This window comes from Aedes albopictus, chromosome 2, assembly GCF_035046485.1.
Source record: "Aedes albopictus strain Foshan chromosome 2, AalbF5, whole genome shotgun sequence".
In the NCBI taxonomy this organism is placed as follows: domain Eukaryota; kingdom Metazoa; phylum Arthropoda; class Insecta; order Diptera; family Culicidae; genus Aedes; species Aedes albopictus.
The window spans coordinates 397,635,049-397,653,286 of NC_085137.1; the positions used below are offsets into that span (position 1 = coordinate 397,635,049).

Below are 18,238 nucleotides of genomic sequence, written 5' to 3' on the forward strand. Positions count from 1 at the left end.
CCTTGAAATTATTATGGAACCAATTTTGATCCCCTTTGAAGCTCTCTTGAACGCCTCTGAAGCCCTTGAGGCTGACATAAACCCCTGAATCACTCTTTTAGGTTACCTAAGCAAGAAAACCACCTCTGAATCTTCTTAAACGCCCTGAAAACCTTTTAAGTTAACCTGAATCGCCCTAAAACCTCAGGGGGGGGGGGGGTGTCCCATGAAGCTATCTGAAATTCATTGCAAAGGCATGGTACACCTCTTAAACCTCTACGAAGGTCACCTGGAAGCCTATGAAGCTTTCTGTATAGTTCTGAAACGACTTGAAATGACTTTAAAAACCTCTGGAAGCCCCCTGAAACCTGTCAGAAGTTCAAATAAAATCTTGTGCTGCCCTCCGAGAGCTCGGAGATATTCTCTGAATCCTTTGAAATTCCATGAAACTCTTTGAAATATCTTGAAACGCCTCTGTAGCCCTCCTGAATACCGCCTGGAGCTCATGTGAAGCCTGTGATGCTCCTTAAACCTCCGGAAACGTCTTAAACGCCTCTGAAACCCTATTAAACCACCTGAAACCCTGAAACCAAACTGAACCTCATCTAACAAGCCTGTGAAGTCTCCTGAATCACCCTGAAATGCTAAGGAATGCCGAAGAATGCCTTTGATATGCCCTAAAATGTTGCTGAAATCTTGCTCAGCGCCCTAAAGCGCCATCAACAAATTACGTAACGCTCTAGGGGAGGGGGGAGTGTGATCAAGCGTTACGGTCCATACAACAATTTTAGAATTTTCATAAAAAAGCGTTATGGAGAAGGAGGGGGTAAAATGTCCATTTTATTTAGAGTTACGTTATAAATGGATGCTGCCTAAAAACCACGGGAATCCACTTGAAACGTCCTGAAACACCTCGAAACGCCTTGAACCCCTCTGAGCTCACCCAAAAGCCAATGAAGACAGTGTAACCTCCAGGAATTTCTCCTCCAAACGTCCATGAAACCCCCTGGCACCCCACTAAAGCTCACCTGAAAACCAGTGAAATCACCGTGAATTGCACTGAGTGGCTTCGAAGGACCTTGAAATGTATTGAGGTTCCGCTGAAATCTCCCTGAAATTATCCTGAAGCGCTCCTGTAAACTTGGGACTGAACCGCTCTTAAACCCTTCTGAATCTCTTCTGAAAGCCTCATCAATTTAGATTATGTATTGTTATCTGGCATTCTTGCGACTTGCCCTGCCCACCGTATCCTTCCAACTTTAGCTGGATGCTGGGTTCACCGTAGCTCGAAGTTCATTCTACGACGCCACAACCTGTTTTCCTACACACCACCCTTCTTGAGCATGGTATATGGGTAAAAATGTAACTGGAAGCAGGCCCGTGCACAGAAGTGGCACCAAGGGAGGGGTTTTTCCCTATTTTGGCAAAAGGCGGAGGGGCGCCTAGTGTATGGAGCATCTGAAATGAAGGGGGTTCAACCCCCAAAAACACTCCCCCATGGGCACGGACTGGACTGGAAGCATAATGAAGAAATCGAAGGAAAAAATACTGAGAAATTAAACGTGGAATTGCAGGACCAAACCCTACAGAAATTCATTTAGGAACCCGTAAGTGATTTCTGAAGCTAGAGAGCAACAAAGCAATAATAGACTTTCTATCGCCCTCAAGGTATTTAACCTCTTAAAAAATAAACTATAATGTATCATTCCTGTTATAAATATTATTGGTAATGAACAGTTTTTGGATTTTAAACTATTGAAAGACTTTTAGCTTGCAAAGTATTATATGGTTTGACTTCCCTCTGTTTTTTCTCTCTCTCTTTTTACTTTTATTTTCAATTTTAAACGTATGTGCATTAACCTTACTATTATGTTTGGGTGGCCATCGCTACCAAATAAATCATAATCGTTATTAAGACGCCATGGTGGATTTTTATATAACTAGTGGATCATATCACCTACCAAAAGTGACTCCAATATTCACACCTTACCCAACCCTACTATAAATACTCCTTCTCGAGACAACTGCGGAGATGCTGTAGATTCCACGATTTCTAGTAATAACGGTTGTCGAACTAACATTCCTCCCCTATCCGTAAGGACGTGGTGGGCGCTGTTATTGATTTTCAAATATTTACTGAACTCTCAAATTGTGCACATTGAAAGTGTGTAGCTAGTCCCAAGCATCATTCATTGGTTCTCAGTGCAACTTCGAATGTTCTGGTCAATCATGGACTAACAACTACGATGTGTACGGTTATCTCTGCATTGCTTTGCATTTTACTTTGCTTTTTAGTTTAAATATTTGATTCTATTGATGATTCCCTCTTTTCAGCCTAGTTTGGATGGTAAATATTGTGGATCAGTCATAAACGAATTCCACAAGAGTCTCAAGTTATAAGTTATTTGTTTTACCGTTCTGGAAAAAATGAAGAGGTTTTGTACCTCTTTGCGAAATATTTCGAATGAATATCACACAAAGGGGTTTGACCCCTTCCAAATTTTTAGTAAAAAGTAAATACTAGTGTGGAAAAGTGTTCCACTATGCTATTGAAATGAGCCTTATAAAGTAGGTATTACACGACACTAAATTTCATAAAAATTGTATCCAGCACGTTTGATTTGGATCTCAAGGGTACAACAATTGAACTAAAAGCATCCTTCGGATATTGTGAAAACAATCATAGTTTTAATTTTAATGTGTAATTTCACCTTAGGGTAGAATTCTGAGATAATATACAATGAATGATTGAGAACCCTAGTGTTACCTTTTGTTAAGAATATTCTCCTACTTTTATTAACAAAAGATAAATTCAATCGATAAACTACAAATCACACCGAAGCAAACCGCATTCACTTCCTGTGAGCCAGCTCCTCGATGGCTCGGGTCTTCCTCTTCAGGTCCTGAAGTTGACCGATGATTCCATCGATCAGCGAGCCCCACGCATCCCGTCCGGAATCGGCCTTAGCTCCCGAACTGGCCTGCTTGTCATCCACAACCACCACAGGCAGTGCCGATTGATCCTTAGCATCTACTGCGGAGACAACTCCGGCCACTGGTGCGGGAACCAGCTCTGCAGATTCAACTGAGGCTGGCTGATCGCCCTGCATGTCATCGAATTCAATCGAGAACGGAGCTCCGACCAGTTCGTCGACTTGCAGGTTGGATGGTTCGGGGGCTTTGCTAGGAGGTTTCACCTCCACCGATTCTGCCGAAAGATCAACTGGCGGCTGATCTTTCTTGTCTTTGGCGTCCTTGGCAGCTGGGGCGGGTTCACTGGTCTGATTCTTCGGTGCTTCCAGAGCTTTTCCAACGACGGTAGCATTGGCGGCAGACTGGGAAGTTTCCTTCACTACGGCCGGAACTTCCGGGGAGCTATCCTTGGCCGGTTTGGGTGCATCAGCGGTATCCGGACGGGCTGTGGTAGTTGGTCCGGCCCAAGCAACGCTGGCGATCACTGCCAGGATCAGAAAAGCACACTTCATACCTACAAAGAACGAATAATTCAGAATAATTATAAGATTCACCAGCTGATTTCGAACAGGAGACTTACCGTTCATGGTTGCCGTTGCTTGACCTACAGTTTTCGATTGAATGTTGGCTGTTTGAAGGCTGCGGTCCGATTTTATATGGAAAGCAAAATGTTCTGGCGGCTTATCGGAGGGAACGTGCTTTGACGGTGGTTGGGTCGAGCGTGTACATACCTTCACGTGTTGGCTATTAGCTTTGATGAGATGAGACATTTTTGCGTAATGATTCAGAGTGATCTACAGTATTTCTGATGATTAAATTTTCTAAGAGTTGAAGAATTGTATTGTTTTTCTTAACTATCTGAACACTTTGAAATGATAAAATTGAAAAACAAAATTGTGATCAGATTTTCTAAAACGCCTAGGAGCCTTCCAGCTCGATGCAGGAGTCGCTTAGACGTGACCTTTATCAGTTTAAATGAAGTGTTTCTCATGTGTATCATGTGTTATTTGTTTTTTTTTTTTAATATTCTTCCTTAGCTTTTGAAAAGGGCGTATGAAAACCTAGTTATCTTTTTCAAAAAAATGTAACTCGAAAATGGCTTGTAGGGTTGAAATTTTTGGGCTTCGTGGCCGAGCGGTTAGCGGTGTTAGTCGTTTTGGTGTCTCGTAAGACTCAGAGTCTGGGTTCAATTCCCGCTCCAATCGGGGAAAACTTTTCGTCGAACGGAAAATTCTCCATTGGGGCCACTGGGTGTAATTATGAGTCGTCCGCTGTCAAATGTCAGTAATGTTCAGTCTGTAGAGACCGCAAGGTCGAAGACGGTGTAATCGCCTTTTTTTTTATTAAATTATGTCTTCGAAAATGTTTCAGGATATTTGTAGGACTTTTTGAATACAGTGAAAGTGATATTCACCGCTAATCTATGTATGATGGATGTCAAAGACTTTCAATGCTCCAAAAACCTTACCATTCGATTGTTTTTTTTTAATATTATTTTTCTGTGGTAAGGTGACTTTCTAGCCTCAAAATTTCCCAAATCTTGACCAACAATTGAAAAGGCCGCATCAACAGTTTCTAAACAAAATTGTTTTTGTCGACACAGGGCCTTTTGAACTCCTCCCACACTCCTCACCACCACTAACAGAAAGCACAAATATCAAGCTTTCTATTAGTGGTGGTAAGATGCGTGCATGGGTGGATCCCAGAAGGCCAGAGGTTTCACTTCTTAACGCAATGTTGATGAGGTCTTTTCAATTGATGGTCTTTTCTTGATTTTTTTTTTCATGGACTTAAAATCAAACAGAATGTAGTCGTTTTGAATTGAAACCAAGGACATCATTTTGACAATGATTTTTCATTGGGGCCTAACTGTCTTGATCGATTTCTCGTCGTCAATCATTGTCGATCCTTCTTATAAACCGTAAGTAAGTTATATTTTTTTTAAGAAGAACATTACGTTTTTTTTTCTCATACCTTATTCAAAAGCTAGGCGAGACAAAACAATGATGTGTTGATGCAAAACTAAATGATTAAAGAAATACAGCACATGAACAAAATCTCATTTAAATGGAAAAATACCGAATATTTCGTGTTTTGGACTGAAAATGCTCGTAATGCAACATTTCACAGAGTAAAATTGTTTCAATTATCTTGACTGATGACAAAGTAATATCAGGTTACAGGGGAAATTCAAACTAGTTCCAAGAGAATAAGAGTGAGATCTCAGCGACAAGGAAAGTTTGAGAGGAGTGTTACCAAAACTTAGTTCAATGGAATAAGGAGGGGAACTCAGTGCAGTGTGAAAGGGTTTTCCGAGAGTGAGACAGGGTAAATTGGGTCGCTAAAAGGTGGTTTTGAGGGTTACTGAGAAGTTCAAGGGGATTTCAAAAGCATTTGAGATTAGTTTTAGAATGTTTTCAAAAGGCTTTTAGAGAAGTTTAAGGTACGGGACAGGGAAAGCTCAAACAGGGACACTAAGGTGATGTAAAAGAGAGGCTTTTTTAGGATGCAGAGCAGGAGAGTTTCAATGGGGATTGAGATAAGAAGGTTTCGCTGGCGTTTAAGAGAAAGTCATGTGAGTTTCAAGTAGTTCAAGGGCGTTTCTTTGGGCAAAAATCAACTGTTCGCGTACACCCTAGGCATATTTTGATTCATTCAAACAAAGTTAGCTAGCACCCGTAACCAGGGGCCTACATCATCGAAACCAAAACATGACGCTGAAAGTGAGCGCCCATCAGCATCGGACGGACACCCCGACGACGGGAACATTCATAACAACATGCATGCGCTTCGCTTCATCCGTCCTTCTTGTCACTTTCTTCGACGCAACGACGGGTGGCGGCTCATTTTCACACCGACTGGGATTCAATTGAAATTTTCAAATTTTCTAAAATGTATGTTTGCCTAATTTTTTATGGGTAATAGAAAATTTCAGTAAAATATGCATAGCATACATTAAAATTACGCAGATTTGTCGGTTGTTACACTCATCAATTGAGTTATAACAGAGAAATTCATTCGATGTCGAACGAGCGTGCGTGAGCTTGTGAGTGCGAATCAAAGTGGCATCTGCGACGACGCAGCACCGTCGGTTCATCGGTGACGATGACAGTCGGGCTCAGCGACGATGACAGCGCCTTGTTTCCATTGAAGATTGAAACCATCGTTTACAAACTTCGTCTGAAAATTTCAATTGAAATTGAAAATGTAGGGCCCTGCCCGTAACGGATAGACGGAAACCAGTTCCTCAATTCAATGAGAAAATATGCCCCGGCGGAATACGAGAAACTGACATTTGCTATTGTTTATCCAGTTTCTTCACTTGCTGGGATGTTACTCAAATAATCACTGATGAGTCTATGTAGTTTTTTGAACGAACTTTTTTTTGTTTATTATTGCTTCCACCCCTATTTATTTATTGGCAATTTTCGGATTATTTATGGAGATTTTTTTTAGATTTATTGTGGCGCGTTTAATAGGCTGCCTATAACAATAGCAATAAAGGCTCACTGATCGGGAATGTACTGTCTAAGCTATAGCTTGTCTGATAACGTTGCAGTCTTCGACAATTTTTTTTTAAATATTCTAGGCTATAATTCTACATAATAGATTGAGTCAGATTAAGAAAATATAAAGCTTCTCAAGAGAAGAATGCAAAAACGAATATTTCACATACAAACTACAAACGAGTTTAGCACCACCCAAATGTAAACGAATTGAGCTGAAAATTTGACCTGAGTATCCTGGCGTTATATAAAGCGGAATGAGAAGGGTGCGCATTATTGAGATGTGGTTTTACATACAATCTTGAGTCACTCTAATATACATAGCGACCGTCTAGTACGTTGGTTACATGTCCTAGGGTGTCCCAAAATTGCACATGGTCAAAAAGCTTGAGGGCTCACCCTGTAAATGATAGCTAAGGGTGTTAGAAACAAACTTTTGCATGATGGTAACTTTCAAAAATGACGTTTAGAGGTCGCCCCGGCGAGATTTTTGAAAAATGCCAATTTTTCGTAATAAATTTCATACTAATATTTTTTATCATATAAAAATTGACAATTCTCACATATTTTTTACAGCTTGATATACATCCAAGCTACTTGAGAAAAATAACTAACGACATGTTTTGCAGGTAACTTTTTGATACTGAATTTTTGAATTTACTAAAATTTTTCATTTTTTGATATACTATGCATTTTACCTATCATAAAAAGTATCCCAACCTAATGCTTATTTAAAACAATTTCCATAAAGAGATAGGAAATTTTATGAGGAAAAGCTTTGTCGAAGACACCATGGCGTTTTTTTTATCCGTTTTAGAGTTATTGACGATTTACTTTTTTGTGCAATTTGAATTTTTAGGTATTTTTTTCTAAAAAATGTCACATAGACACCAAAAATTGGTTTCGCCTTCCAGCAAAATAAATTGCTAAAACACCTCCAGCAAATGAAATTTAACTGGAAAATCAGCAATGTAAATTTAGTTTGCTGAATATTCAGCAAGTCGCAAATATTACTGGTTCAACCAGCAAGTCGTCTGTCAAACACTTAAAATTTGACGGCAAGCCGAAGAGAAAAAAAATAAATAGTTCTTCACAGTTCGTCAGAATTTTATGGAGTATTTCGCGAAAGGTTTCAACAATTTGCACATTAAGGTAGGTTAAATCACCCAAAATGTGTTTGTCTACAAGGCAAGTAAGTTCTCCTTCAAATTGTTCTTCCAGATGCAGATGAATTGTCTCTTCAATGGATTGGGAGCCGAAAGAGGAGATGGCCGAGACAGCCGAAATTATATTATCAATTAAAATGTTTTAACTATAGTAATCTGTACGAGAATGACACGAATAAATGATTATAATTAAGAAATTGATTGTGCTGTGCTAGTTTATTTCAAAAACCGAACCCTAAATGATCTCAAAAGTTTTGCTGGTTTTTCAGCAATATGAGCCAAGAAGAGAGATGCTGAAGATTGCTGAAAATCCAGCAAAACAAATTTTACTGAATGCATTGCTGGAAGTACAGCACACCAAAAATCAGCAAAACTTGGCTGATTTCCAGCACTAAAAATTTGGTGTGTAAGAACTTCCCAAAAACACACACAAAGTAAAAAATCACGTATGCTCAACAAGTTTTTGTCTTGATTGTGTTTATGAATTATGTTGACATCATTATTTGATTTTTAGATTTTGTTATTCTATCCCTTCATACAGAAATGTATTAGTAAAGATTCCTAAAAAACGCTAGCTCTCTCGACAGGCTTCGTACTGCCTTTTGATTTTTAAGATATTCTCCACAAAATGCCATATTTTCGCGTTAATCTTACTTTCCTGTCGCTTTTCTCAATTATTTCTTCGCACGAAGACGTATAAGTCCTGGACCAGTGAAACAGCCCAGGAAACAGTGGCAAAGTGAAAAAAGGCGCATACGTTGATCCATCTCAAATTCGAATTGCGGTTACGAACACCATTCGTTGAAATGCCAATTTTTGATTATATGTTTCAATTCAAGACATTCTAAAAATCAGAGCATATCTTTTTTTGACATTTACTGACTTGAACTACACTGAAAAATATTTAAACCCAGCGAATAAGTTTTAAAAACTCAAATTTGGCTAAACAGCTTCTAGTTTTTACTCAGCATTGGATTGTTTTCTCCCTCTCCCCACACAAATGTTGTCAAAAACAAAGAGAAAAGCACCGACACATCCGTGCGGCTCCGTGGAAGAAGCTAAATTTGGCTTATCTTGACTAAACCTTGCGTCAAATAAGGCCTCCGCTGGGTGAAATTTTTTGCAGCGATCAAACGAGAACTACCTAGTGGCTAGTGACCACTATCGCTGTTTGACGCAAATTTGAGTAATTCCACAGAGGTGCGGGATTGCGTCAAAAGAACTTAAATTTGGGTTGATTTGTAGTTCCGTGTACCTTATCAACACCGAAAATTAGATACACCGAGGCAAATTGAAACGGGTGAGATGAGATGAAACAGCGAGTAACGGCAAGGTAATCCAAAGTTAGAAAAATTTGATTACCATAACACATACACGGCATACAATAAGACAAGGCAGGCTATTATTGGTAAACAACAGTTTTAGACGTAAACATGTGACGTCATTTTTATCGTCCTATATGCTGATCAAAATGATAGGGACTACTAGATCGTTTTATTCATGACTTTAAACGATTTGAACAACATTATTGAAAAACAAAAACGACATGCTTCGCGGAATGTATCACCTTCAAAATGTTATAGAAAATGTGCCGCGCGTTTCATTGTGCAATATGCTCGTATAAACCATTGTCAGTACATAACTGTTAAAAATGCCATGGCCTACTGAGGCATCTCAAAATGGTACCTAATGATAAAGTTTCTCGCTAGTAGGTACCTTTCGATATCAAAGAAAACGAATTTTTCAACGGAAACAAAAACTCAAATTATGATGTCACCATAATTTCTAAACACAACCAAGACAAAAACTTATTGAGCATACGTGATTTTTTACTTTGTATGTGTTTTTGGGCAGTTCGACATTTTTTTTAAATACCTAAAAATTCAAATTTACCAAAAAAGTTTTTGTGAATGACTCTAAAACTAATAGATAAAACGCCATGGTGTCTTCGGCAAGGTTTTTCCTCATGAAGTTTCCTATCTTTTTATGGGTAAAATTCATAATACATAAAAAAATGACAAATTTTAGTAAATTCAAAAATTCAGTATCAAAAAGTTTTTTTTTTTTTTTTTTATCTGTATTAACGAGATTTTTAGCCCTTGGCTAGTTCATCTCGGGACCCACGCTTTACTTCCCTTCCGAAGGAAGAACTCACATTTGCGAGTTTGTCGGGAGTGGGATTCGATCCCAGGTCCTCGGCGTGATACTCAAGTGTTCTAACCATCACACCAGGTCCACTCCACGATATCAAAAAGTTATCTGCAAAACATGTCGTTAATTATTTTTCCCAAGTAGTTTGGAGGTACAGTAAGGACCCGATTTTGTCCGCGTGTGAAAGAGTGCTTGTTTTGTGAGAATTTTAATAGTGAGGAATGGATTGATGGAATTTGGAAATAAAAATAATAATTACCAAATGAATCGAGCGATAGCGCAGGTTTTCAAAGATTGTGTGTGTTTGAATGCCGCTCACGATGCCGCTGCTAAAGTAGTTCGGGTTAGGAAACGGTGCTAAAATTCGTTTCGAGAGTGTAGGAATGTGCTGTTTTTTTCGCGTTTTCACAGCGCTACGGTGCAATGGCGCTACGCCTCCCAATAGCTTTCCATTGTAAAGTTTTTGTAAAGCCACTATGACTGCAGTTTTGTTTCGTGTTTTTTTATGTAATGTGACTATTAAACTACCGCCATACCATCAGTGATTCGCGAGGGATTACAGAATCATCCCGTGTGGCTTAACATTGATAATTTCGTGGGAGCTAAAGTGACGTGTGTTCAAATGATGACTGACTGCAAGCGCAATGGTGGCGAGACGAGAAGGAGGCCTGACTGCACAATGAAGACGTTGCCATGGTGATGGCAGCGCTACCTTGGATTGCATGGATTCCGGTGAGAATGTTCTGATTACTTTTACTACAACAAAATGAACTAAATACGCGCCAGTTTCAAAGATTTTCTTTGAATCAGGAAGTGTGTTTGCATTATCATTATCCAAATGATAACGGTAATGTACACATGCGGGGCTTATTGTAAGTGAAAGTGACTTCTGAATGGACGTGTCTCTCCAGCCATTCTGAAATGGGTCTCTGAATCTGCAATAGAGCTATCACCTTCTAACTCCCGGACTAAAGCTTTTTGCAATAACTTCAAAATGATATTGCAGAAAACTTTCTTCCATAATACCACTGCCGGACAGTGGGGGTTAGTTGGATCACACACACACACACACAGTAAGGACCCGATTTTGTCAGTCCCATTTTGCGATAACCTTTTTGCTCTCGTTATCTTACGGTCAAATTTCAACCAATTTATCCATGTTTATCATCAAACTACAGTTAAGGGGCAGACCATAGAGGGATTAAAAGTTTGAAAAATTGTTTAGTTTTTCGAGGAGAGCAAAAAATGTGTTCCGAAAGGGGGCTGACTAAATTGGGTCGCTTATGTATATCAAGCTGTAAAAAATGTAAAAATGGTGAGTATTGCCAATTTTTGTACGGTAAAAAATATTTGTATGGAACTTATTACAAAAAAATGGCCATTTTTTTCAAAAATCTCGCCGGGGCGACCTCTAAACCTCTGAAAGTTGCCGTCATACAAAAGTTTATTTCTAACACCCTTAGGGGCTGTCCATAAACCACGTGGTCATTTTTTGGGACTTTTCAAACCCCTTTTCAAAGTTCTTCTTCTTCATGGCGTAACGTCCTCATTGGGACAAAGCCTGCTTCTCAGCTTAGTGTTCTATGAGCACTTCCACAGTTATTAACTGAGAGCTTCCTCTGCCAATGACCATTTTGCATGTGTATATCGTGTGGCAGGCACGAAGATACTCTATGCCCAAGGAAGTCAAGGAAATTTCCTTTACGAAAAGATCCTGGACCGACCGGGAATCGAACCCGTCACCCTCAGCATGGTCATGCTGAATACCCGTGCGTTTACCGCCTCGGCTATATGGGCCCTTATCCGTCATAAGTATAGACTCGAAATAAGTATTACAACAATATTACATCACCTCGATATCTCTAAAATTAAGACACCTATAGAATACCGCCTTCAGAAAAGTTGTTACTTTTGGGCTTCTGAATAACTTTGCTGAAGATAGCATCTTTGTAAGTTCTAAGGTTTTGAAGATATCGAGGTGAGTCAATGTGATGCAATATTGTTGTAAAAGTTATAGTGAGTCTTTACTTAAGATGTTGATTTAAAATACAAGATGGAGCTCTTAAATTCAAGATGGCGATTGTTTCAAGAAGTTTTTGATTCTAAAACCATGCACCGTGCGTAGAATTGGGTTTTTAAATTAAGAAAAATGAATTGATTTTTTGATTTTATACAAAAGAGCACCTTTTTTTGAACCATCATGATTTTTTTTTCAGATTTTTAGAACTTCATTTTGGTACCTAAAATCGCGTTCGAAGAGCTTTTTCGAAATCACCTTTTGACAGCTGGCCAACTGCTTGACAGCTCCGCCCAGTACAAAATGCGACGAGGGGTGATACGACAAATCGCTCCCATACAAACTTCAATGTGATTTTTAAATAGGTTCCCGGGCACCAAAATTCATGAAAGTTTGGATTTCGGCTCAGTTTTGCATGCAGATTCTGAATATGGAATTATCTCAACACCGCTAAAGAAGCCAATTTGTTTGGACAATATGTCCGGAGTGCAAAAATGACCACCAGAATATCCTAGATGGTGGCCTGAAATCTGATACATTGTGTAACGGCCCAAAATTCAAGATGGAGGATGTTTTATGGAGTTTTGACTCTGAAATCGTGAAATATGGGTTTATAGTAATTCCGATTTCATCATTCCATATAGAAGTTTAAATCGCTGTTTGCAACTCCAATAGTTTCAAAAAAGAGTGGAGATTGAATAGAGAAGATGGTAAAATCGGGACAAAACTATATTTAGAATGACGAAGATGTTCGGAGTTCAAAAGTGCTAACCAGAAAAACTAAGATGTTTGTCCAGAACTCAAGATGGCAACTGTCTAACGAAGTTTTATGCTTTTAAATCTATCAAAAACAACCACTAAAACCTACGCTATTGGGTACTGTTTGTTTTCATGCCAATTGAACTTTTGAATTAAAATAGCCTGATGATCTAAACAAACTAAACCTTTTTCTACATATTCTCATGCCTAGACTTGGCAATCAAACCCAGTTCTACCGGTGCCCATTGATAGAACGTGCTTTAGTAAATATGTTGAAGCAATACACCGTCCCTCCATGATACTGTATACTACCTCCTAAGCACTGCGTTCGTTACTTACGCATTATTATCGAAAGAGCGTAGATTGTCTACATAAACATTGTTTTCCCTACAGACAAGAGCAAAGTGAAAAAAAAATCAGACTCTTATCACCATCTAACAACAATGATTACTTCATTCATCATCACGCAAACATCACCACATGACCGCCGTACGTGCCTGAGTGGGGCAATTCAGGAAAAAAAAAATGGTGCGAACTCTACCACCATATCAGCCAGCCAAGCGCAAGCGGCGCAGTGATCGCAATTTTTGCCGACGACTGCGAAATTACCCTCCGATGCATTCATTTCCAATTAGTTCAACGCTACCCGCCAAGTCGCAGACGACGCATACTCAAATGCTCATATACACGTGCGACCGGCGGAAGAGCTGTCGTTCATCGTCCGCCCTTTTAGATTGTTACCGCAGCCACCAACCAGTAGCCGTCCATCATATCGTTTTGCACTCCCGCCATCCACGTAGAGTACCTACCTGTATGTGCATCACCATTTCCTCTTATTAATTAATTAATCCGAAACGCGACTTGTTCACCAGTGACACCACCTCCAACCCGACGTCATCGCACGGTGGTTCTGACTGTTAAAAATTGTGGCAAATAATCCTGGATCCAGAGACTAATGCTGCAAACCAGTAAAGTCTCTCTAAAAACAACCCTGGTTCATCAGATAGGATCCATAACCTGTTTTTAGTTACCTCAAGATTGTGATTTTATGATACATTTTCAATGGATAACAGTGTCATTTAACGTAAAGCGTCTTCATCACGTGCCAGTGACTGATCGACCAAAAAAGTGTTTTTTTTAACTTTTGGGTGAATTGTGATTATGATTTCAGCACGTTATCAAGCAAAATTTTGATAGTTGATGGAAATTCATTACTTTCGTTTTATTTTGCATAACAGTTACACAGCGCAACATTTTTTTGTCTCAAGAGCAAACTTATGTGTCTCCGAAGGATTTTAGGCCGCTGAATCCGAATCCGGGCTCAGATTTGCTCCAACACGTCACAATTTTGAGCTATACCTCAATTTATACGGCAAAACATGCGGTTTTGGGCTTTTTTGACTGCAAGCCGATAAGCATGGAAATATTTTTTTTAAGCAATCAAAAGGTTAATTGTACAATTAGCATCTAAATTAACGACTCATGCAAAATACTTCGTTTTAACTAATCAAATTTGATAGATTTAAGCATTTTATGTTAGTATGAAAACTTGCGTGCAACTTTTGGAGGGTGACTTGTATGGGAAATATCGTACCTAACATAAATCGCTTAAAACTATCAAATTCGATTTGGTAAAACGAAATATTTTCCATGAGTCGTTAATTTAGATGTTAATTGACCAATTAACCTTGAGATTGATTAAAAAAAATATTTCCATGCTTAATAACTTGCAGTCAAAAAAGCTCAAAATCGCATATTTTGCCCTATAAATTGAGGTATAGCTCAAAATTGTGACGTGTTGGAGCAAATTTGAGCCCGGATTCGGAATCAGCGGCCCTTCAGAGACACATAAGTTTGCTCTTGAGACAGACCAAAAGTTAATTTTTGTAACGCTGTGTTATCGATTCCATGTTTTCCTACACAGCATGTAGCTTTAGCGTATGTGATACATATACTAATTAGCGATGAACTAACTCCGCAGACTAACCCTATAAACAAAATTCAAACCTTGGGTTGAATAATTTTGAAATTTGTTTTTCGCAGTAATTTATCTAAAAGTGTATCCTCAAGCTGTAAAGTATTTTTTTAGATTTTTGAAACATGTTTCTTAAAATAAGGGTGCTAAAAACCAATACAGGTCGGAGTCGATTAGTAGTACAGATTTTTATTTCACTCCGGATAATCGAAAAAAAAATCTGCAAAAATCAAAAACGTCTGTAAAATTTATATTATTGCAATTTTATTTGAATGAAGCAGTGGTGTAGCCAGAAATCTTAATGAAGGAGCCTCCATAAATTACGTTACGCAACAACTTTATATATAGGGGAAATTGTGTATTTTCGGCAGTTTTGTTCTCTTCGTCATGAGGGGTTTTTTGAAAGCTGTTGAACACAGAGTTGGCCTCAAATCCTTCCCAACCAAGCTGAATTATATGCCCAAGTTTCAGGAAATTTGGCCAACAAAACCCCCCATGACGAAGAGAACAAACCTGCCGAGAATACCCATCGTCACCCTAGATTGCATACAAAACCGACGTTTGTAGTTAATCGGAATGAATAGACCCCCATATTTTTTCGTCATTAGGGTGACAACTTTAAGATAGAGTGGTCCAAAAAATCAAAGTTTTACAAAACCAATAATTGCCGATTTTAAATTCCTTTTTATAGTTTAGAAGAAGATATGCATTGAGTTTTTCGAAAAAATACGTTGACGGGGTTTAATTGTGTTTAGGAGAGCACTTTGTTTTAATGTTTTGATCAGAACATTCAGAATACTTTGCGTATCGGAAACTGGAACGAATAAAATGCGTAAAAGTAAACATAACAGAAACAAATAACATTTCCCATTTTATAATAACAAGTTTTTTTTCCGATACTACCCAAACTGTCTCCGTTTTCGTAGTCATTCCGAGATCATTTTCAAAGTGTTCTACAACCAAACCTCCATCCATGTAACGAGTAGGGACTGCCTAAATAGAATTTTTACCTAAATGGATTTCAAAGTTGCAAAGAAGTTTGATAAGGGCAAGTGGCTTGCAGATGCATAGGGTAGGGAGTCAAAACTTTCAGGTGTAAAGGGAGGATGGTCAGGAAATTTCAAGGGAGTTTAAAGAGTGTAAAGGGAGGATGGTCAGAGGCGTTTCCAGGCGTTTCACGGTAGCTCGTGCTGTTCAGTCAGGTTCAAGCAATAACAATGGGAATTGGTATTACCTCACACGTTTTCTGCCACACGAAACTGAAAACAACATAATTAATTATATTGCACACCATGCTAAATGTAACCCTACACACATCATATGTCAAAAACTAATTCGTGCGAGTGATAGTGTTAGACCGCTTACATTTCTGTCGTTTAAAATTAAGTTTCCTGCTCAAATTGAAAACTCGGTACTTGCAGAAGGATTTTGGCCAGTGGGAGTTACAATTGCTCCTTTTTTAGACAGACGATCCAACAGTCGCAAACCCATAGGATCACGGATAGAACCTCGCTCGATTCTTCGCTACCCGAGCAGATACAACCAACGTCCCACCTCCCTTTAGTCGAATCCTTTACCTCAGCTTCATCCGCAGCGGAACCTAGTACAAAGACAAGACAAACACGGGTTACCATCGCCAAAACTCACGCCGTCGAGGTTGAGAGTCAATCAAAAACTGTTCGTTAAACATAAAAGCTAACATACATGACGTTGTAGTGCCTAAACTTAATGTCAGGTATTATTATAACTATGTTTTTTGAAAATGAAATTTTAGCTGGAAAATGTGAAAAAATAAAAACAATTTTCAAATAGGCTCAATCCAATTTTCAGGTGTTGTATTAGATGTTTATCACATTTTTTGTCACATTATAAACTTAAATCTTGTAAACAAAGCATAAACAAACTTTTCCCCGGATAATCGAGCCATTTTTTGCCGGATAATCGAGCCCCCCGGATAATCGAGTCCGACCTGTACCAGAACCTTGGACGTATGAATACATCTCTTACTGATTATCGTCTAGCATGTTCCGACACCGCACACGATATTTATGCTTTTACTGAAACATGGCTCAGTAGTGCTACACCTTCTTCCGCTATTTTCGGACAGGCGTACTCTGTTTACCGTGTTGACCGCTCACCTTTGACTAGCTCTAAGAAAACTGGGGGAGGTGTACTGCTTGCTTTTCGCTCAACTTTTAAATGCCGCTTATTGCATCCACCCAATTGCACATCTGTCGAACAATTATGGGTGGCACTTACAGTTTTGGATTACACATTATATGTTTGTGTAATTTACATTCCTCCCGATAAAGGAAACGACCCCGTAGTAGCCTCTCAACATTCCGAATCGTTAGCATGGATCACGTCACAAATGGGCTTGAGAGACAAAATTCTGATTTTAGGTGGTTTCAATATGTCCTCGGTTAATTGGATCACTGGACCTGCATGCTACTTGTACCCTAATCTTGGGCGGTCTAAAATAAACAATCAGCAGCGCCAAATACTAGATGACTACAGCACAGCAGATTTGGTCCAGATAAGCTCTGTTTATAATTCTAATAGTCGTTTGCTCGATTTATGTTTTACCAGCAGTGAACACATTTAAAATACAACTGTTGTTGAAGCCCCCGCTCCATTAGTCAAATATGTTCAGCATCACCCACCTATTCAGGTTCTCCTAAGGAATAGTGTACCATGCAAATTTAGATCAATTCCGTTACAATTGAGGGGGTCAGAAGCAGAGGGGTGCAAATGACCAAAACCTTATTTTGAGATAATGAACGAAAACTTTGACATCTTATAAAAAAATCAACAATATTCGAAAAAGTTTGAATTCGCCCCGAACACTCTACTATCAAGTAACTTCACCATCTGAGATGGAAACAGACATTATATACGCTGTTTTTCTGCAGATAGGAAAATTCGATTTTTTGGGTTAGTGTCACTTACACCCCTTTGGCACCAAACAAGTTCTCAATAGGCCATATACTCTACATGTAGGCTCAAGTATTACTATGAATAAAATTGTCCCTAAAATGTTTAATTTCAATTTAAATGAATAATGCAAGCAACCACGATGATGTGGAAGCATTATTACTTTTCTGAATTCAAAAATCAAATGAAGTATTGACAATTTAAGAAAAAGCCCTTAATTTAACCCTAATGGGATGTTGGGGTCATTATGACCCAGGCTCCCCGAACGAACACTGCACTATCGTGATGCGTCTAGCATAACATTTTTTAAATACACGAACATAAAACCTTAGTGACCGTTTTATCGGATCATTGTTACCCTACAGTATTTTCAAAAATGTAAGTTTTTTTATTTTTAAATGTAAATAAAAATACATTTCAACCTGATATATTAAAAAAGATAAAAATTATAGTTAACCGGCTGTGCGGTTTTTTTACATACAGCTCCATAGAGAAGTCCCCCATAGAGAAGAAAATGTTCACGCCGATCGTTTCAGATGTTTGCGAATCTATAAGGGTAATACAGATAGAGAGAAACTCATTATTAAATATATAAATAGGTAGGCGTGCGCTACTAATACATGTTTGATCATTCCTAATTATGAAAATTGCCAACAATACGATTTAAAATCTAATTATTTATCATACGGATTCTAAAAACAGAGCCTCAAAGACACCATATACGACGTAAGAGCCGATGCACACGCACATTTGGAGTTTGGACGTCTCACGATTTCAA

General features: G+C 38.7%; 1 protein-coding gene across 1 annotated transcript; it reads right to left on the reverse strand.

Moving 5' to 3' along the window:
• Positions 1–2,652: 2,652 nt before the first annotated feature.
• Positions 2,653–3,650, reverse strand: LOC109408065 (uncharacterized). The gene is made up of 2 exons (XM_019681290.3): positions 3,533–3,650; positions 2,653–3,466 (listed from the first exon to the last, which is right to left on the reverse strand). The coding sequence occupies exons 1-2, from the start codon at positions 3,537–3,539 to the stop codon at positions 2,832–2,834; spliced, it is 642 nt and encodes a 213-aa protein (XP_019536835.2). The 5' UTR covers positions 3,540–3,650; the 3' UTR covers positions 2,653–2,831.
• Between the last annotated feature and the right edge of the window lie 14,588 nt (positions 3,651–18,238).